The sequence below is a fragment of the Lonchura striata genome, chromosome 7 (assembly GCF_050655825.1).
Source record: "Lonchura striata isolate lonStrDom1 chromosome 7, ASM5065582v1, whole genome shotgun sequence".
Classification (NCBI taxonomy): domain Eukaryota; kingdom Metazoa; phylum Chordata; class Aves; order Passeriformes; family Estrildidae; genus Lonchura; species Lonchura striata.
Genome location: NC_140709.1, coordinates 26,375,738 through 26,397,093, shown reverse-complemented (window position 1 = coordinate 26,397,093; position 21,356 = coordinate 26,375,738). Strand labels below are relative to the sequence as shown.

General features: G+C 43.5%; 1 protein-coding gene across 5 annotated transcripts in view; it reads left to right on the top strand.

Annotated features, from left to right (window-relative positions):
* Window positions 1-21,356, top strand: part of PLEKHM3 (pleckstrin homology domain containing M3) — a 93,647-nt gene that overhangs the window by 70,125 nt on the left and 2,166 nt on the right. Inside the window, exons 8-9 of one of the 5 annotated variants that reach the window (XR_014956756.1) lie at window positions 2,085-2,147; window positions 9,336-9,464. Coding sequence is in view for 3 of the 5 variants with exons in the window: in XM_021555340.3 (XP_021411015.3) it covers window positions 2,085-2,262 (178 nt within the window). In the remaining 2 variants the exon portion in view is untranslated. The other 4 variants (XM_085585250.1, XM_085585249.1, XR_014956757.1 and 1 more) reach the window with 4 other exon arrangements.

Genomic DNA, 21,356 nt, shown 5'->3' with positions numbered 1-21,356 from the left:
CTGGGCTAGCATAGGGGGTGGTGATGTGAGAGCACAAAATTACACTCTTCATCAATCATTACCCTCTAGCAACTTCCAGGGCTCTGTAAACTGCTGACTAACAAGGGAGAATTAGCTTGATAAAATCACCATTAGTGTCAGTTCAGAGTGGTGTAAAGTTTTAAAGACACTGCTGTCTTCTGTCTCTTCCTTGCCCATTAGTGTGTCTGTTTGTGGAGATCCCAACCCAGCAAAGCACGTAAGCAAAGCACAAAGCACTTAATGCAAGGCAGATCAGTAATCCCAAATAAATCAGTGGGATATGAGTCCTAAGCATGTGTGCATGTGCTTCAGTGGATAAAGGAAATAACACACTCTCTGAGCACAGAAATTGTAAATCTCTCTGTATGAGCTGGTTTCTTGATTCAAAACCAGATTTAGACTGAGACTAAGAAAGACTGGACTGGGAAATCCAACAGTCAAGTTTTACTGCAAGAGAGCATGGAAGCCAGCAGATAAACTGCTTTATACTTAGCCTTGTTCACCTGCCTTTTCTTGCTCATATTTAAGTTTTATCAGTTTATGCTCGTTAGAAATGTGCCTCCTTAAATCTCTGCACAGCCTTCTCAAAGCTCTGCAGTTATTAAAATTTAGGCCATGTTTGGATCCAGGCATAACACTTCAAGTGCAGCCAGACCAGAAACAGGTTTTTTAAAAGTTGCAGGTGAGATGCAGCCAATACATCTAACAGGTTGTGTTAGCTTATGGACTTCGCTCAGTATTGTCAGACTGCATGCCTTATGGCTTCTCACTTTTTGGGGGTTTCTTTCTTCACATTTTCAATTTTTCTTCACAGTCTTGAAGACAAGAACCTTATTTCTATGAAAAATAGGTTCAAAGCAAACCAACAAAAAAAACCCACTAAAGTTATAATAAATGGGCATTTGGAGTCTTATGTAGTCATTTCACTACAGTAGCTACAAGAAAGGAAAAAAAAGTGCAAGGCATTTCAAGATGTCCTACAGAATCACCAAGGGTGACCAACATCCATTGTTTTTATTTCAGGATTACTCTAAAGTTTCATGGTTTTTTGCTTTTATTATTTGAATATCCAGCTGAAATCTAAGACTTTTTACCTCTGATAGTCCTCCTTTTACTTTTTCCTTTGGTTACAAAGCTGTAGTGACAACTCATCACTACAGATAGATATTTGCATTGAAAGGCTGAGATTGTCCAGCTGTTGAGTTGTAGCCCACTCATGATCACCAGATGTTTCTTTGCTCATCAAGTCTGCAGCTGGGGCTTGATCTGCTGTGACATTAAGTTCATTGCCTCACGATGCCCCAAAAGTAAATCGGTTATCTTGTTTGAGCAGTGGATTTGTTTGAAGTCTTAATGTCACATTTGAGAACAGAATAACACAGCTTTGGATGCCAGAAGCATAGCTCAATGTATTGATCAATTGATCAACATAGATCAGTTGTGTTCATCTAGTCTAGTCTCCCATAGGACATAGGGCAGACAACATCACTTACCTCTGTTACATTTTTACTTTTGAAATTACAACCTCTCCTGCTGTTGAAGTGGACTGTTCTTTACTTTTTCCAGAACAGTTGACCACTGGAGCTTCAATGAGAAATATGCCATATCATGGCTGTTGCAAATCACAGAATCTGTTTCTGCAAATGCTGAAATATACCTTATTGTAAAATAATATAGTCGCTCCTCATTTATAATCAAAGCAAGACTTTTCTTTCATAAAACAAAGTTGATGTATTTTCAGTGATATACCTTAATGCTAGTTACTGAGAAGATAAGTATTAATCCTTCTAAAAACTTGTCTGTGAAGCAGAAGTGCTGGGACAGGTTCTCAGCAGCTGCAAAATGAATGTAAGTCAATTTATTTTAGTGCTCCTGAGTAGCTTTACACCAGAAGAGGTGTGGCCATACCAGTGTCTTTTGCAGTGCCACTCTAATGAAGCATAATGCTTTTGAGCTCCCAGAATGGTGTCAAGGAGTACCTACTGCCCACAGTCCATGTGAAGCCCGTTGCATGCTCTGGTCCTATTATGTGATTCAATTTTGACACTAATTTGTGTTTGCAGGTGTGAAAGCTGTGGTGCTGTCTTCCACTCTGAGTGCAAAGTGAAGGCTGTACCATGCCCCAGGTGTGTGCGTAAAGAATTGCAGAAGAAGCAGAAATCCTTCTGGAGGAAACTGAATATGGACGAGAACTTTGAAGAGTCTTGCAACATGTTTGAATTGTCATATCAGAACACATGAGTTCCTTAAGGCAGTGGCCAGTCTGAAGAGAATCCCTCTCCCAGTTGCCAGTTCAAGCAAATTCTCTGCTTAGACAGGCAGAAATGTTTTTGAAAACTATTACCTGACCTTCTTTATCTGTGAATAAGAGCTGCCAAAGTGGCCACAAAGCCTTGTTGGCTTTGAAATGCTAAATGGCTAAACTGCATTGAAGTCCAGCCGTTAGCTCAGTACAAAATGTGGTTTACAAGAAATGCTTTAGGTCTAGCTAATTAAGTACCAACTTTCTTTTCCACCTCTGGAGAACACTTTTATCTCATGGCAGAAAATATTTGCTGCCATGACTGCATTATTTTTTATGTTGTTCATTTAGAATTGATGAATCATCTACTTATTTATATGTATTATTTATTTATTAGTAGCTTTGGCAGGGGTTCTGGTGAGGTGTTTCACAGAATCCAATTGAGCAGTAATTATTTTAAATCCACTGTATCCTTCCGATATGGACATGTGGTTCCATTTCCTCCTGTTTTCAGAGAACTATCTTAAAGGATCAGTGCATTTGCATTTTAAAGGATCTTCCATTAAACATTATTTGGGGTGCTTACAAACATAAGACACAGAATAATTCCTTCCATTATGTTTATATATTTATAACCACCCCAGTGAACTGCTCCATATTCAGATAAGCATGGGACTTGCTACTCTTTTGTTCAGGCTGGGAATAGCAGTAAAGCTCTGTCACTGAAGTCATTTGAGATTTGTGCTGGTTACTCTTGATTTATGGGAGGCTATGTCCTTGTCTGTAGTAACATGATGTTGGTTTTCCTCCTTCCAGTCTGAAACTTTAGGGCATTTTAAGTGTTCACATTGGTTTGCTTTTTATTTCCTAAGATTTACTTCAAATGTTTTTCTAATCTGAGCCTGTTAAACTGATAGTCAGGAAAGTGGTCTTGCCCATTTTAGTTAGCAAATACCTCCAAATTTGTGAAACACTACTTTGCTTGTTTTCATATGCAGCTTGTGTTCTGCATTCTCTTTGAGCTCCAAGGCATTTATAGTTCTATAATTACTTCCATGGTGGACAGTGAAGTTGCTCGAAGTATGAGTCTGCTTCACACACCTGGAACACAGGGAAGTATAAAACAGTGAATTATTTTGTAAAGGGAAGTAGATGATGGATTTAACTGGGGAAGTGTGTGTCATTACTGGCAGTATGTTTAATTCATGGTGAGTTCACTTCTAATGAGCAGTTAGATTGTCTTCCCCCCATTTCATATTCCTGACTCTTTTCCACACCCTGCAGTGATATGTGTATTACATACCTATGAAAGCATTCATATATATATATACACACACGCACACATCTATATATAGAAAGTAAATATGGTTTTTGGAGAATAATGCCAGTTGCATGTGTATTTTTCCTCTCCTCTCACATAGGTCTGTGAAAATATGGAATACTGATTTTTGCTTCCTATATAATCTACAGACTGTTGCATTCAAGGCAGAAAGCAGTTTTGATTGTTGAAGCATCTCACCAATTGCTGAAGTATTTTAAATAAAAGAACAGGGTACATCATGCTTACATTAAAAGGTAAAATGCTGCAATGAGTTGCCTCGTACTGGAATATAAGCGGTTACCTTTTTCAGCCTCCAGTCAAAGAAAAAAGTAGCTTTCTGAAATTTGAGTGCAACTACTATATATATACAGAAGCACGTTTATATCTCTATACATTAGACAAGCAGTGCCTTTTCTTTTCCAGGGATTCTTTAGAAGAAAGTGAGGGTTTTTCCATGTTCTTAGCAAAGTGCTGGAGGGATTCCCATACTTATTATACCTGGTGAATCATGCACCTTTGTCACTAAAATTAATACCATACACAATGGTGTCTCTGTCTCAGCTCACTGTTCCTCATGTGAAATGAGTTGCTTTTGGCTATCGCCCTTAAAGGTATAATGTTCCTTGCAAATCCATTCCCATGCAAAGAATTCCCTGTGCATTCAGAAATGCAAACACTGGGGAAGTATTGTGGAATTAGTCAGGCAAACAGGAACTGCACTGGTACTGGCTGAATAAACAGAACGCTCCCATGTTTTTCAGCTTGTGTCACTACAATTACTGCTGTGGCAAAGCCAGTAGCTCTGAAACTGTCAGCATTTGGCAGGTACTATTTTGAATTATCTGTAGGCATAATGTTAGGCCATTAAAGAAAAACTGGTGGTTTTTTTCATATCATCATGCTCTGGTATTTACGATACCTCACAGTGCTCGTTCATATCCAGCTCAGTTTGGAGAAGGCTGCTTGAGTGTACTGTCAAAAGCCATATGGAGTCAAGGAATCAAGGTTCAGACATTGCAAAATATTAGTTACTTTCACAGATATCCTATCTCCAAAGTACCAGTTATGTGGGTGGTTAGATATAGGAATTGAACTCTGGAATAACAACACAGACAGCATTGGAGTTGCTCTGGGTTTGTGCAGGTACTACAGAACAGTTTCTTTGCTATAACAGAGTTTTAAAGGATAAAAAAAGATGTTTGCAAAACTGCTGAAATTCATCATGGGTCTGAAACCACTGCCATTGCAAATTACATAGAGCAAGAGCATGTTATGATACTCTGTCAGTGCCCAGACCTTTATGTAAAAGGATACTGTACAATAGAGATCATGCTATTTGCGTTAAAATCCAGTGTTGTTGTAAACCAGATAGTTCCTAAAATGAATAGACGTTCATTTGTACTTTGGAAAAGTGATAAAGCTTCACGGTAGCTCTTGGAGCAGGCTGTAAAGTCAAGATGATGTCCTCTCAGGGATGCCTAGCTCCTATCCAAAACCAGTTATTCCTTATGAATGGGTAAGATAAAGTATTCTGTCACCAATTTTTGTAAGCATAATGAAGGTTTAATCCTGCCCTCAGTTGATTTTCTTGCAGAGCCAGTTGCAAGCAGGAGCCTCAGCATGGGGTTCTGCAGGTGGTTTGGGTTTCAAACAGCACTGTACCCTTGTATGGTTGTTTCTGCTGTACTACCAGTGCTCCATGCTGGTCCCCACTGCTACTGTCTGTCCATTCTGCAGCCCACAGCCTGCACGTGGCTCTGCTCTGCAGACTTCTGGATGGGCATCAGCTGGTAAAGTTCCTGGGGGCTTTGCAGATTGCACAACTCTGCCCACACTCTCCCCCTACCCCAGGTGAAATTATGCATTAGTACTTCAGTCTTGTCCTACCCATGCATGGTTTGAATGATGCCAGTTTTCATTGTGAATCAAGAATAAAATATACTGTTTATCTTCTTCAAAGAGAAGATGCTTTCATAACTGACTGAGAAGGAATTGGTCTGTAATTCAGTTACTGCTTTTGCTTTATACTGAACTTGTTATCAGTGTAAAAACAGGATGCTTAACTGCAGTGGACCATACCTGTAGAGAGTCCATTGCTTAACTGCAGTGGACTCTCTACAGGTACTTACAGTTGTTAGTCTGATATTATTTTAATCTAGCATACTACCGAGATCCTTATTCAAGGGTCTTTTCCTCTTTACCCTAACCATCTACCTTTCCTTTAATGGGAAGATGGGCCTACTTAGGGGATGCAAACTGCAGCTCTTTTTGTGTTATCAATCTATAAAAAGAGAAATTTGTATTTCTTATGTAGGACTCCTCCTATTGCTTTTCTTGTTTTTTGTCTGTCTAACATGGTGGGAAATGATGGGTTGGTGATGTGACAAAATATCCTGGCTGGCACATACCAATATGAGCTCACTGCTGGGATCCACAGGAGCTGGTACTTACGTGGGAAGTACTCTTTGGAGAGGAAGTTACGTGTTTTGCAGTACTGCACAGGCTCTGATGGCCCTGTTAGGAGTGAATCATCAGGGTATCTCTAGAGCCCCTCTTGTCAAGGCTTCTCTTATTATTAGGATAGTGTGTGTATTACAATAGATTGATGATAATGTCTTGAACAATTTTTAAAAAGAGCAGAGGATGTCTCTTTACAATGAAATAGGGAAGCTGTCCAGTTGAGTTTTGCTTTTCCCTGTAGCAACAGCAGCCACTGAATTTCCTAAGCTTCCCAAAGGTCACTGCCTGAATTGCAGCTGACTGTTGATCTGTATTAAAAAATTAATTGAATAATCATCTTAAAGGTCTATCTTTTTTTTTTCTGCCACTGAGTTGCAAGCCAGTCTCCCCTCTCTCTCCACAGTATCTGTCCCTGTCCTTACTCACAGTACAGAGCCTATAGCCAGGCTTGGAGCTTCATAGGTCATTGTGTTGCTTTTGAACCAGTTGAGTCCAGTCATCTCTCCTTTGTAATTTGCCTCCCAATTTTCCCTTCCCAGTAGGAGTGCCTTACAGTACAGTATATTAGCATCTCTCTTCCTGTTTTGGATTTCCTGATTGCATCTGCTGTTTTATTAACTTGTAGACTTAAACTGAAATGCTCTTGTGGCTGGGCCTGCTCTTTTGCAGGAACAGCTGAGTAAATCAGTTTGCTTGTTCTGCCCTCATGAAGTTAGCTCGACAGGCTTCATATACCAGCTGTGAAGACACCAAGCTATGTGGGAACTCCTCACTTTTGCTCATTTTGGTGCCTTAAATTTTGAGAAGTGAATGATTTTTTTTAAGAAATGCTCTGCCATGATGCAATGTGTTTGGCATTGGAGCTTAAAACCCTTGCTCGCAACAGTTTCCATCATGCTAGGAATGGTAACCATAACATTTGTCTACTGTCTATGCTTTGTGAGGGCATTATGAGAGAGGATAGCATGGAGATGGTATTGGTTCTTATTATGTGTATTTTTGAGACTTGCTGGGCTGCTTAGCCTGAGATGCAGTTGTGCAAGACCTTCAGAAGCTGTGCATATATATAATGTCAAGTACAGAGAATTAAAACAGGGTCAGGTCACATGTAGTTTTGCTCCTCCTGGAGCCCCTGGCCAGTCCACACAATGTGGCTGGAACTTCCACACAGAGCCCCCTGCTCACCTGCACAGCTGGGTCCAGTGCTGTGGGAGTGAAGATGTTTCCTCAAAGCTCAATTTTAATGCAGCCTGGCTCCCTGAAGGCTGACCCAGTGAGGGTTTGGTCAGCCTCACCTTAGAGAGAGGGTTAACCCGTTGAAATTTTAGCATTATTTGCTGAAGTATGTGGCATTTGTCAGCCTGGGGCACAAGTCCATACTAACTGTGAATTTGTAAGTCCACATTTGACACCAGTAGCAGGAATCCCCTTTAACAGCAGCAATGCTGTTACTGCATTTTAGCCGTACAGTGAGGAAACAGCCTGGATAACAATGTGCAAAGTCCTTCTTTACTTGAAAACCCTGGTGTGGCTGTAATGACTTGAGTCATATCTTAAAATGCCAATTTCACCCAAATTCCTTAGTGTGGCCATTAATCCAAATTGCAGACATGCCACTTGTGGTCAGCATCAGAGATATCTAGGTCTGGAGAGCTATCAGCTGTCTAGGACTTTGTATTAGACTTTGTGTACAAGTGTCAGTGGCTCAATTATTTATTTACTCCTGTGTAATCCACATGTTATACCATTATAAATCCTTGAATACACAGGATTTTTCCACACAATGCTTTTGGTGGAAAAAGGATTTGTTTCAGTTTTGCTTATGCACTTGTCTACCAAGTTGATTTGATTTTGCTTAAACTAAACTGCGCTTTCAGTTTTGATTTTTAATTAATACCTGTGATGCCAGGTTACCTTCTATGAATCCCTCCTATACCTGATGTAAGCAAAAGTAAATTAATGAGCAAAACGTATGTTTCATAGGTACTAAGTGATAAAAGGCAGCTTCCAAATCAACTTCAGTCAAGGCAGTTAAAAGCCAGGAAAATCCAGGTGTGAGCAGCAGAGCACAGTGGCTCGTGTGGTCCCTGGCAGCCTGTGCTTTCCTTCCTGCCAGAGCACCAGCTCACCTGCAACACTTTGAGTGAATTTTAGCATTGCTGGCAATGCACCCTGAGTTTTTGGAATACCCTTATGTGTGTGTATTACTGTGTTAACTTATTTGCGACATTGTTACGTGTGTTTCATTGTTTGCGTTGTTTGTTTTTTTTACTTTTGAGGAGGATTTTTTTTAATTATCTGCAACTCCTGGGTAATAGTCTTAATTTATTATTGATGTGTAATGATGTTATAATTTAAATTCATTAAGTTGAATCGCTTGTTGACACTTGAGCAGGGTTTATTTGGGTTCACTTGTGACTGCATCAGAGCACCAGTCCCTCCTGTATAAAGGCAACTCTCAATAAACACTAAAAAAAGGTTATGTGTCTTTTTTAAATTGCCTTCTGGTGGGTACTGTACCATGGGTAGGGCAAGCTCTGAAAGAGTGATAGTTTTCTTAAAAATGCTTCTCTGCTGGTTAAAGTCTTCTGAAACTGAGAAAATATGATACTTACTGTTCCCAGATCTCAGCCAGGAGGGCCTCCGGAAGTACTGCTGATGTCTGCATCAGGCAGTGGGGGGTTTGGATTCCCAGTTAAATCTTGTGTTTTTGGAAAACCACAAATTCCTAGATTTTTAATGCTGCTGACCTCTGCCAGAAGCTCCCAGGGGAGCTTACTGTGGCTTTGAGGCACCCCGGGAAACAGAGCTCCTGGGAGGCTTGCAGGAGGCAGCTGCTGACTGTGTGGCTGCCACATGTCCTCTGCCAGAAGGTTCCAAGGTCAAGGCCTTGAACTCTTAAATAAAGGAAGCATCTCCCAGGTGAGCTGAGAGGATCACTGAGGGTCTGGAAGGGCAGGATTTTGCCCATGTTATGAGGGTTCTCACACCTGTGGATGTAGGAGCAGGCAAGATTCTTGTTCTTCTTGGTTGTTTCTTCCAGTGCACCAGCTAAGGAGCTTCTGCAGCTCCTTGAATCTGGATTTGATGGCTGAAGATTGCAGCACAGAGCTGTGGTGGACCTCATGGGTCTAAAACCCCTGCCTGAGACTCCCCAGAGAATTCCACGCCCAGCACTATGCTCTGGCAGCATATTTCAAAGAGAAGGATATATCCCTTCCTTCACTATCTTCCTGCCCCTCCTCAGAAAGACCAGAAGTCCATCAGGAATGTCACTCCTCTCTCCTGCAGGAACCTTTGGATTTCATTCCTGTGATGAAATCAACTACAAGCAATGAGTTAATGTTTGACTGGGACCACACAAGCTGCACAAGGAAACCATGTGCAAGACCTTCTCTTCCTCCTTATTTGCTTTATAAGGTGAGCAAATTCTGTTATGACATCTCCTTCCCCTTTCACTGCCACCTCCCCTCCTCACTTCACCCTGTAAGAGATGGTGTGAAAAAGCATCCACACAGAGCAGAGACCATGGGGTCTGTGGAGTCCTGGGAAGAGCATGTCAATCCAAGCTCAAGCTCTTTTAAAATCAGGGTAATTAATTTTAAAAGAGCTTCCCTTCTAACTCTCAAAATTAAGAACATTTGGGTTATTATGTGAGGTTGACTGGTTTTCTGAAAGAATGGAGCTAGCAACCTCCTCCTTTCCATAGGGACTGAGGGGGACCTTCCAGGTGTGAGGCTTACCATACCTTTTCAGTAAGAGCACACTGAGGGCAAATGAAAATATTCTGGGACTGTGTGTACCTAGCTCTGGACTGTCTTGTTAAGAGTTCTTGTTTAACTAAATACTCTCCAAAATAGTGGTTCCATTTAAAGGCCTGAGTATTACCACTCTGAGAAGGTGGTGAAAAGCATCTCAGATAATCAAGTGTTACAATTAAAACCAGACAAAGTCTTCAAGGCAAGCAGGAGTAAATTCCATCCATTTTAAGCATAGACAAATATAAAACTTGGCATTGAAGCTGCAAACATGCCTTAAAAAAGTCAGTCCATTGTTTATAGTAAGTGACTTTCAATTTTCTATAATTTAGTTTCAAGGCATTAGCATTAATTTAAATATTAAAAATGAAGTTGTGAGGCTCATCTGGAAAGCAAGACAAGTCAAATAAGAGCTTCTGTTAAAGGACTGAACTTTCATTTAGTTGAAAATCATCATGTTTATCATGATGCATTTAGAGGTGAGTAAGAAGGAATTATTATTAAAGTTAGGTACTGTTAAAAAATAAGAAAGTGCAAATCACTCAATCAGTGTAAGAAAGTAATAGATGTAATCAGCATGCATAAAGCAGTTCAGTCCAAAGTGCTTTTCTAGCATTTTAGATTATAAATTAATCTTATATCTGACTGTCATTTCAGGCAAATATCTGAAGTACAGCAACAAAGTAACGAAACACAAGGAGTGTGCAGTTTTGGGCACCACTATACAAGTAAGATGTTAGGGTATTGGAGACCATCCAAGAGGAGGGCAGCAGAGATGGTGAAGGGCCTTGAGGGGAAACCATATGCGGAGCAGCTGAGGTCATTTGGTCTGTTCAGTCTGGAGGAGAGGACACTGAGGGAAGACCTCACTGCAGTCACAACTTCCCTGTGAGGGAGAGAGGAGGGGCAGGCACTGATCTCTTCCTTCTGGTGACCAGTGACAGGAACAGAGGGAATGGCCTGAAATTGTGTTGGGGGGGATTTAGGCTGGATGTTAGGGAAAGGCTGGTTGGGCACTGGAATGGGCTCCCTAGGGAAGTGGTCCCAGCACCAAACCTGGCAGAGTTCAAGAAGTCTTTGAATAATGCTCTCAGGCACAGGGTGTGACTCTTAGGGATGGCGCTGTGCAGGTCCAGGAGTTCAACTTCCTAGTTCTTGTTGGTCCCTTCCAACTCAGCTTATTCTGTGATTCTATGTCTCTCCCTCTGTTTGTACCTTCCCCTGCAGTGATTTCTATGGGCAGGGGTACAAATGCCCAGGAAAGCAAGGCTAGGGTGAAAAACAAATGGCCAGCACCATCCTGTCATCAGACATTGTCACGCAATGGCTTGTGACATTGGTGGGTACTCTCTTGTGTACATACTGCAAAATGTCCTGTTCTGCCTTGGACTCTGCACTTCTGAAGGACACTTGTTTCAGATTTGACAGACAGCATGTTTGATCCTCTAAGCAGATCTGCTGGCTCCAATGAAAACTGCAGTTTGTCAAAGAACCCAGGCTGGGTTCTCAGTATTTAAAGACAGGAGCTGTAGCAGGGTATAAAATTGGCAGGTTCCTTGTGAAATACAAGTGCATCTAGCACAGAGTTAACCCTGGGTGATAACAGGTAAAAGAAGGCAAAAGCATAATGAAATACAGGTCTCTACTGTAGGTATTTACACAGTATCAACACTGTTAGCTGTGCTTAGAGATTTATGTCAAGTGTTAACTGCACTGTCATAAAACAATAAAGTACTTCTATGAAGTGCTTAGGGCAAAGGGGAGGCAGAGAAGTCTCACTATATAAGGCACTCCTCCTGCATCTGTGGCAATCCATGGGAATGTTTCCATAGTTGTCAGCAGGAGTTGTGTGGAGGCCTGCTAGGGGAGGGCAAACAGAAGCACAATTACTATGTTTAGAGCAGGTAACTAATGATTTTGTCTCAGGGAGGATATTAGCACCACCACATTCTAGAAGCTAACACAGCTGCTAAGTCCACCTTGCAGTAAATGGAGAGATTAGGTTCCTCCTGGCAGCAGGGATGTCCTTTGGTGTTTCACAGAAATACTGAACCATAAAATCTGAGAGATTACAATAAGAGAACTGCTGTGCTCTGTGTGGCCATGGGGTGAAAAGGGGTGAAAAGGGCAAGAGTTCAGTGTCCCAGAGTTTCTACCCAGTGTACTCTGCACACTTCCAGCTCTAGGCTGTTGTGACTCTGCTACTCACACTGGGCTCACATTAGGCTTCCCCTCAGCATTTTGGCTGCAGGACCAGACTTCTCATCTGAGTTTAGTGTTTGTATGTAGTGGACCAAACTGAAACGCCAGTCCTAATCAGTCAGAGCACCAGGGAGTTTAGATCCAGGCATAGTGCCTGCCTGTCCATGGGTCTGTAGCTCCAGTTTGTCCTCCCTGCTTCTTGTGTCTGCCCTTCATGAGGTTATGGCAAGATTGCTTCTCCAAGCCATGCTGATATATAGGACTTAGTAGCAAAGTATTGCTCTTCCACTAGAGATGGTTCCTATGGAGTTGTTCCCTGTTCAGATGCCACTATATGGGATGGTGTTTTCTTGCTTCTTTCCAGATGCAGGAAGTAATTCTTCTTTATCAAAACATCTAGTAGAAGTCTCCCCCACACAGCAATCCCACAGCTGTCCTGAGAGGGGTAGGAGAAATACCTAGTTCCTGACCCTGCTGTGGACAATGCTCCTCAAAGATTAGTTAGGTTCAAATCAGAGAAACATCTTTGCCCAGAAGATTTTTCAAAGCCCTTCATGATTTTGAATATTGTGGCTGGCCTTGCTTTCTCTGTCAGGAACCACAGTGCTCCACACATGCTGGTCTTCACTGTCCTCTGAGGGAGCTGATAGGAGCTGTATGGAAAACAGATGGGTAGGCGTTGAGCGCTTCAGCATCTAACCCCATGTCTCTCAACTGTCTGAATTAATTTTGAGCCAAACGCAATTGGATGAGCCTTCCATACTTCTTTCTCAAAAACATTGTCCATGCCATTTCTTGTCCCATATTTTATCTAAAAAGCTAATGAATAGAGCTGAAATCTGCCCCTCACTTGTCAGCTACATCAGCTTTCAAACTCCAGGCTTAACTTCATACTGGGACACCATTCTAAGTCCATGGGCTCATTTCTGCCATATTTCAGTGTGAGACTGAGTTAGTCCCTCCTGAGTCCTGGGTGGTGTCGTAGTGGCAATAAGCAGCTTCACTGCTATGGCACCTGTTGTCCCTTTCATCCCTTCAGCCCTCAGCTTTGCTGGTACTGGAGATGTGGCCCAGATTCATTCCCCTGCTCCCAGCCGCACCACAGGCTCCTACTCCACAGGACCAGCACCTCCCTCAGCAGAGTGCTGTAGGACACCCTGTCCTTGCATCCCACTCTTCTGGTGCAAAACACAGGTATATTAAGCTCCATTTAGAAGCAGGTGAGCAGTCTCCCATGCGTACCCTGGGCAGAGTGCCCCAGCACCAGCATCTTCTTGGCTGTGTGACCATTTAGCGTGAATATCTCAGTGGTGTCCTCATCACCTGAGTTCTTCAGCCTGTGGCATGGTGAGACAGCCTGGACATTGTGATGACCCTCTTAGCTTGCACAGCTCTTGCTCTGCATAGCCACGCGTTGCAGTTTTTCGCTTGGCACGTCCCTGCAGGAGAGCGGGGGGCCCTTGGAGCACGCTGCGTGGGACGGGACGGGACGGGACGTGCCCGGGCGAGCCGCGGAGCGGAGCGCGTTCCTCGCCCCTCACGCTTTTCTTCCTCCTGCCCGCCTGAGCGGCCGGACGGACCCACGTCCCGTGTTCCACCCCACCCCCCGCCGCCCCTCTCCTTGCCCAGCCGCGCAATTGTCGCCGCCAATTAGTGCATTGTTAGGGCACACAATGGCGCTGTGGCCACTGGAATGGGCCGCCTTTGTGCGTCTCCAGTCGGCTGTAGGGGCAGTCAAGATTCATTTAGGGCCTTACACAACATGGACAGAAAATACTATCAGAAAAGCAAAAGGGGGAAAGAAAAAGGGAGAGGTAGCGAGGAGGGGCGGGGGAGCCCGCTATTCAGGGGTTAGCCCGGCCGCATGAAAGGCCCAAGAAGCAGTGCCACATTGAAGACGCCCCTTGGAACACAAAAAGGAACCGGGGCTTAATAGTAATTAGTGGGCAAACTGCAAAGCGCACCGTGGCTCTCCAGTGAATTGTTCCTGCGCTTACTGCCATGGCTGCCCCTTCCCCCTTCCCTCCGGGCTGCCTGGGCGGGGGCAGCTCGGGGGTGGGAACTGGCAGCCCTCCTTTACCCACCGGCTCTGGGGGGGCCTCGCCAGCCGCTTCTTTGTGGCAGGTAAATTGGATTTCACTCTCTAAAGCTCCGAGCCGGTCACAGGAGGTACTTTGCAGCCCCTCTAAACAGCCCTGTCCCTTCTGCAGCTTGCCACGACACACCTTGGGGCTCCTGTTTGCCTGTGGCCTGCCCCTCTTTCCCCAGCGGAGACTTGGATACCACTGCTGTTGTTTTGCTCTTGTTGTTTCTCCCCTTTTTTTTCATAAAATAATCACCTGCACGGGTTTTTATGATCTGTTTAGGGAAGGGCCTGATAACACCTCACATAGCTTAGTAAAGGTGAGGAATCTGCTCAGGCTGAAGACGAAACCTTGCCCATCCTTTTACAAGTCTGCACAGTGCAAAGAGCACTTGTCTCCACCTCTCTCCCCTCAGATCTCTCCATATTTGTGCCAGCTCTCAGTCACACTAAGGCCTTCACCAGTACATACAGAAGTTCTTAAAGAACATTTTGGCCCAGCACACCTTGGGATTGTTTTAGGCAGTGAATATGTTTAATCCCTACTTCTGTAGAGATCAGATTACTGCTGGTATCTGTCTCAGTTCATCTCCTGAACTTCTTGTACTAGGTTTAATCAGGAGCCTATGTGTCCAACACAGCTGTGTCTTGGTAATACACCAGATTAAAAGAGCCACAATGCAGGTTTGACCCTACATAAATGTGGTTAAGTATTGAAGAGAAATTCAGGGCATCTAAGCCCCCATGGAAAGTACACAGAGACAAAAAATTGAAAATCATTCCTTTTATGTTGTCAGGGAATCTAAATGTAATCTGTGGAAGAAGTTTGTGGGGTGTGATGGTTAGTTTGTTGCCTCTTCGTAGCTAATGGATGTATGTTTCAGCTATCCTTGAAGACAGGGCTGCTGAACAGGTGCTCATCTCAAGCACAACCACACACAGTCCCACAAGTTTAAACTGGGCTTTTGCAGATTAAGCTCAGTGTGGTTAGACTAGATACCAGCTGACCAAATTTAGTAGTCGCAGCTTAAAATGTTTCCAAACTCTAGAGATACACACACACACAGTTGTGGACCACCATCTCACTGCTGGTAGAGATTGAAAATGCCTCCCTGTTTCCTCTGGTAGCTACGAGTACAACACTCTCCTTTCTCCTGGATATCCAAGCAAGCCTAGGAAATGCAGGTGCTGCTCCAGTACCAGTCTTTTTCCATGACCTGGAAGCCACAGCCATTCTGTGTGTCTGTACAAAATAGGTTTGGTTGTATTAGAACAGTGAAAATAAGATTTACAACCGAGATTTTTGTCTGTCTGGAATCCCATCAAGGGTTTCATACGAGGCTGTAGGCAGCACAGCGGGCATCAAGGGCTCAGCTGGTGTTGCTGGGATGGCTCCTGCAGTACAAACACAATCAGGGAGCTCACTGTCTCACAGATAGAGCTGGTTGAAGGCACTGTCTCACAACACAGAACGTGTCTGTCTCTCACCAGCCACAGTACATCCTCTCTCTGCTAATTAGCAATTTCCTTGGCAAAGTCTCAGCTGAAAGGATTACTCTGTCTTCTCACCTTGCTCTCTATCCCTTCCTCCCTGAAAGAGGGATGTTTGGTGCTGTCAGGATGCAGCCTGGCTGGCCCAGGTAAGGAATCTGCCTTATTTGCCTCCAGACTGCTCGTCTACCAGAAGATGGATTTTGTCTTCAGGACAAAACTGAGTAAGTCTGGCCCTGGCTGAAGGGTGGTGCTGCCTTGCCTCCCTGCAGCAGAGAGCAGAGGTTGTCAGTCTTGTGTGCTCTAGTGGAACAGAGACGGGGAACAGCATCTGCAGCAGGAGCCAGAATAGTGTTTTTCCAGCTTAGCGCCATGGGACTGATTTCACAGCTCTCTCTGGCCATAGAGACAAATCACAAACCTTTTGTGTTTGCAAAACCAGGGAGAATTACCTTTCCTTTCTGTTTTTTTTTTTTTTTTTGTGTTCCCTATCTGCTCGGCCCAAGAGCAGTTTAAACTGCAGGTACATTCAGCACCTGGCACAGGTGGAAGCTTGCACAGGGATTTCTGTGAGGGCACCCAGTAGAATCTTGTCTGCCTCGTGATGGTGTAATGGCTGGGGGTCTGGCACTGCCAGTCTGAAGGAGACATGAAGAAGGGCTCAGCTTCTCCTTTGTCACAAATAGTGGGACAGTTAATTTACCAGCATAAGGGAAGTACATTCCAGCATGAATTCTCCTGCAGTTGGACAGACTTTTCTGAGCTAAAAGCTGAACCAAGCTACTTCAGCTACTTTAGTTTTCATGCCATAAGGAAGATGCTGACCTACGTGAGCCCCATCTCTGCAGCAATTGTGCTGCCTTTTGTGTCAGCTTGTTGCTTTTACAAAATCAGTTTGGTAAAAAAAAAAGCCTTTAAGAGAAGTACACAACCTTGTCATCAATATTTTTGGCAACTCTATGATAGCAGTTGGGGAATATTTTGGAGCACTTCCTTGCATCACCAGGTCATATCCCAAGCCGGATAACATAATTGCATGCTCAGTGTTGCTGTACATGGCAGTGAGGTACAGGATTTAGAGAATGGATTCCTTCTTTTACCCAGCAAATTTCCTGGTTTGCTCCAATTCTGTTAACATTAGTCCCTGCCCTTATGGCCACAGAGAGCTGAAAAATCAACCACTCAGCCTTGAGCTGGAAAAAGACCATTCTGGCTCCTGCTGAAGATTCTGCCCCCGCTGCAGACTCTGCTCCCTGTTTCCATTCCACTACAGTGCCTAAAGGTCACTTGCACGGGTTAATCCTTCTCATCTGACTGATATCTGAATGGGAAGGTTGCTTGCAACATCCTTTCCAAAATCACTTTGACCTGTGTATTATATTATGCCATGAATGACTTGAAGAAGGAAGTAATCAAAATGTGTATAGATGTAGTTAGTGCTAACTGCCTTTTCATCTGTTTCTGGCTCTTTTTATTGTGTCCAATAAATGTTGATTATGCAGGGATTTAAATCTGTATTTCAACATAGTTTTATCCACGTGATATGAATGACATGACTCGCTAAATCTTAGTTCTTATATTCCTCTAGCTCTGTGTCAAGCACTTTAAGTATGTCAAAAGCAGATAGGGAAAATCTGTAGTGCCTGATTTTAGCAAGAATACCTAAAAGATCAGGTAGGAGACATTGTTTCAGGAGGTCTCTGGCTTTGATACTTTCTAGTTCATAGAAACACAAAATGTATGTAAATGTTCTCCTTCTAGGGTAATGTACATAAGTACACATACAGGATAAAGTTTTCAAATGCATAATTTTTGATTGCTTCTGATCTTAAGTGAGCAATATGGCACGTTGTAAAGGAGTCCAGTTTCTGGAAATAATGATCCGTTAAGGTTGCCTCAAGAGAGTCCAGAATCACTGCATCTGGAAGGTCTTGATCATAGCATCTTGAGATGTTAGTGAAGAAATGCAGTCAAACTGGCTTACATGTTTGAAATCTATTTTAAATAAACTCTGTGTTTTCAGGAAAAGACAGACTGAACTTGAACTATTCTGAACACAGACTGAAGTTGCTTTTAACAGCAACAGTTGTTATCATATGTTTTGCACCAATTCATAGAATTTTAGGGCCAGGAAAGACCACCCATAACTGCAGATGTTCATACTGAGGGCAGTTTCTTTGTAAAGTGTCCATTTGGCAGAGACATAAAATCTCTTGGAAATGTTTCTGTTTTAACTGACCAACTTTCTCTGAAAATCAGGCAGGACCTAAGAGACAAATGCTCACCAGGCAAATTCCTGCCTGAAGTCTGCCCAGTTTGTCGGCAAGATCCATCACTCCAGGATTTCCATGTTCCCCACTTCAGGTCCTCCCCATCCTTTGCTCCTAAGGCTTTCCTGAGCAGGGGGCTTCTAGGAATTCTCCATATTTTGAGAGGAAACATTTTAGCTTTGCCTGATGCTGCTGGATTGCTCAGAAGTATGAGCAGCTTGCCCTGTTTGGAACAAACTGGTGTGTTTTACATTGTTTTTTAATGTTGGAATTTTCCACAAAACAGAAATCATAAGTTATAGCCAGCTTCAGTCTAGGCTGCCTGACTGTTCTCCAGAGGATTAGCCATTACAAACTTGCATCCTAACTCTGAAATACTTGCCACAAATTTTTCAGGCAAAAACCTGTCCCTCTTTTTTTCTGGACTAAAAAAACTACTTAGTACTTCTGTCTCTGCAGCTGTAACAGATAATATGTCAATTTTGGTGTAAATCAAGCAGATAGAAATAAGTCTCCAAAGGCTGTGATCTGAAGCAGGGCAGGCAAAGCATTTTGCCAAAGAAGAACTGCTTTGAGCAGTTTCACCCTGAAGGCTTCACACAGCAAAGGAGAGGGCAGGAAAAAGGCAGAAAAGTAAAGAACTGTTTTTGAGATAACGCTGATAAAAACAGCATTGGTCTGAAGACAAGTCAAGAGGTTATTAATCTATATTGTTATTGTTTCATGGAGGCACTTGATGGCTCCCATATATGAGCTGGGGATTTGTTTTACTCTGTGGTCAGTCAGAGCTGGTGTAAGCCAGTGCTGATCCTTGCTGGGCTGCAAAGCTGGGCTCCTTCAGGCCTGCTGAGGAGCCCAGCCAAGGATTTGGCTTCTCACACCTGCACTGGTCTTCAGAAACCAACACTTGTGTTCTTGCATGCTGGCCCCCAGGAGGTTACAGGGAAGTGGTGATGGCCCCACCTCATGTGCTTGTAGAGATTGGATGTGAGATGACGCAAACCACAGTTTTGTGGCTCTTAAGGTCACTTTTGCTGGACTTTCAGATCAGACAGGGCAAAACTTGTGTGGTTCATGGGAAATGCTCTGGTCTCTAAGTTAGGAAAAGGCCCGAGCTGGTCATTTGCTAGAGTGGCAAGCACTGGTCCCTTAGTTCAGAAAAAAATATCAGATTTCATGCTTCAAGTCTGATCATTGTGCAGCTTTCCTGAGAGCTCCGTTCACTTACAGCTATAGGCATACAAATATATACGCCATACAATAATCCAGCTTGGAAATCCCAATGGAGCAAAGTATTTAACTCTGAAAAATATTTGGAGTAACTTCTTTGCAATGTATAGTGCAGCAAGAGTTTAAGAAACAATCTCACTGTATTTAAACAGTCATTACTGCTTTCTGGGTAAATAACACATGTTTTTAAAATGGTCTGGATACACAATAGACGCTAACACAATAAATCCTAATTGCTCTGAAGGACCCATTAGGGTGTATCAGGTCAATACATGGCAGAGCTTTTTTGAAAGTCACTCACCCTGTTGTTACATAAGCCACAAATTGAAAGTCCATAAATAAGTATTTGCCAAATGAAGAGTGAGGGCTTTGCCAGGGCCATACTAATTTATCATGTCAACTTCACTATGGAGACTGTTTTCTTTTGAGAGAAAAAGAAAAGAAAAAGCATAATGTGCTGTGTTTCAAAAACTACATGTCTGAAAAGTTTCAGATGTTTCAGGCTGCACTATACCCCCCAAGAAAATTAGATGTAAGGAACTTCACTGCTTCCTCTTTATCTCAGTGTTGTGAGTCACAGCAAGGAGATATGAAGACCAGCCGTGGCTGTGGCATGGCAGAGGCCCATCCTCATCACCACCAACCCTCCTGCAGCTCTGGGCCAGGGCCCTGATCCTGCCTCTGCATGCTGTGGCTAATGGCACCTCAGGACAGGAACATCCCTTCAGTATTCCAACTGTGGCTCATGGCAAGAGTGCCTGGGGAGACCAGAGAAAGCTTATTACATACATTTTGTGTGCACTCATATGTACAAATATAGTTAATTAATAAGTTATGAGTTTGGCAAGATTAGTTTTATGTGCAGCCACTCTTCCTGATTTTACTTTGGTCTTACTTACTTGAACTTTTGGTGGCATTTTACAAACTGCAGCACTTGTTAGGTGTTGCTAAAGTCTGTGTCACCGTTAGAAATCAAGTTTTGGGTTCATTCAGTTAGAAGGTTTCAAATTCTATTTAACTTTCTGGGTATGGCTACAGTTTGGCATGGTTTTGTTTTCCTGCAATGTGTTAAGGTGTGTAATTGCACAGGTATATATAAAAACAAATTGTATTGATGTAAGCTAGGATTTTGAAGGGAATTTCAGTAAGGCATGGTGAAAAGCATTCAAGTGATTTAAATCTGAATTCCTTTCCCCAGGCCACAGCCTTTACTTCATCTGGGCACAGGAGAAATGTTCACCCCTGCTGCTGTTGCACTTCAGTAGGATTTGTGTGCCAGGGCCCCTCTGCAAATGCTGGCAGCAATTCTCACTCCACTCTGCCTGCTTGCAAAGGGCCAAGAGTCCCTGTGTCTCTCTGCCTGTCAGGTCCCTCCTGCCTGCAGTGCAGCAAGAACCTTGGTCTTATTTAGGAGTCCCCCATTCCAGGTGCTGTTACATGAGGTCAGTCTTGGTGCTGGGGTTTGCAGCACAGGCAGCTCTCAGGTGGGAAGGCAAACACTTGCCATGGGTGGAAGCAGAAGCACACCTGCCTTGGTGCAGATGCAGCTGTGTCCTCACTGTAGGGCAAACACTGATAGCCTTTTGTACCACACACAGTGGTCTGCTGTGCTGGTGCTGCCCGGGGGCTGCACTGTGATGCCAATAGGAATGCCTGTCCCTGCACTCATGACAGGCAGTAAGGCACAGTCTTGTGCTGCTGCAAACCACCTTATGGTCCCCAGCGCCTCCTCACTCACGCAGTTTGTTATCAGGGGTCACTGCTAATTTGGGCAATGCCTGAGCTAGCACAGCCTCCAGCTGGGGTGACTGGCAGGCTGCCCACCAGCACCGGGAGACCAGAGTCACTTGTGCTAGGCCTCCACTGCTCCCTTCCTGGGAGCTGGAGACTTGTCAGCAGTGCAGACAAAACCAGGATTTGCTGCTTCAAGCGAGAAGGGTTGAGGGCCAAGGGGTGATGTGCTGATCCTCTGACAAGAGGGGCAGGAGGTTCCTGCCCTGCTTTGGTGCCGGCAAAGCCAAGAGTGAGATCAGTGCTCTTTGGCTTTGTCCCTGCCCAAAGCCTGGGCTGAAAAGCTCTTTGCAAAAGTCTGCTGAGTCCTTTAACAAGGGCAAGGGCAATAGCCAGTCTTTACAAAGGAAACTCACTTAGTCCTTTTCTAAAGTCTTTTAAAAGTCATGGTATCCTTCACAAAAGCAAGTTGTGCAGGTAAACAATATACACTGACAGTCAGCAGTGAGAGAACTAAACACAGAAATATTTATCATCTTTTTACTTT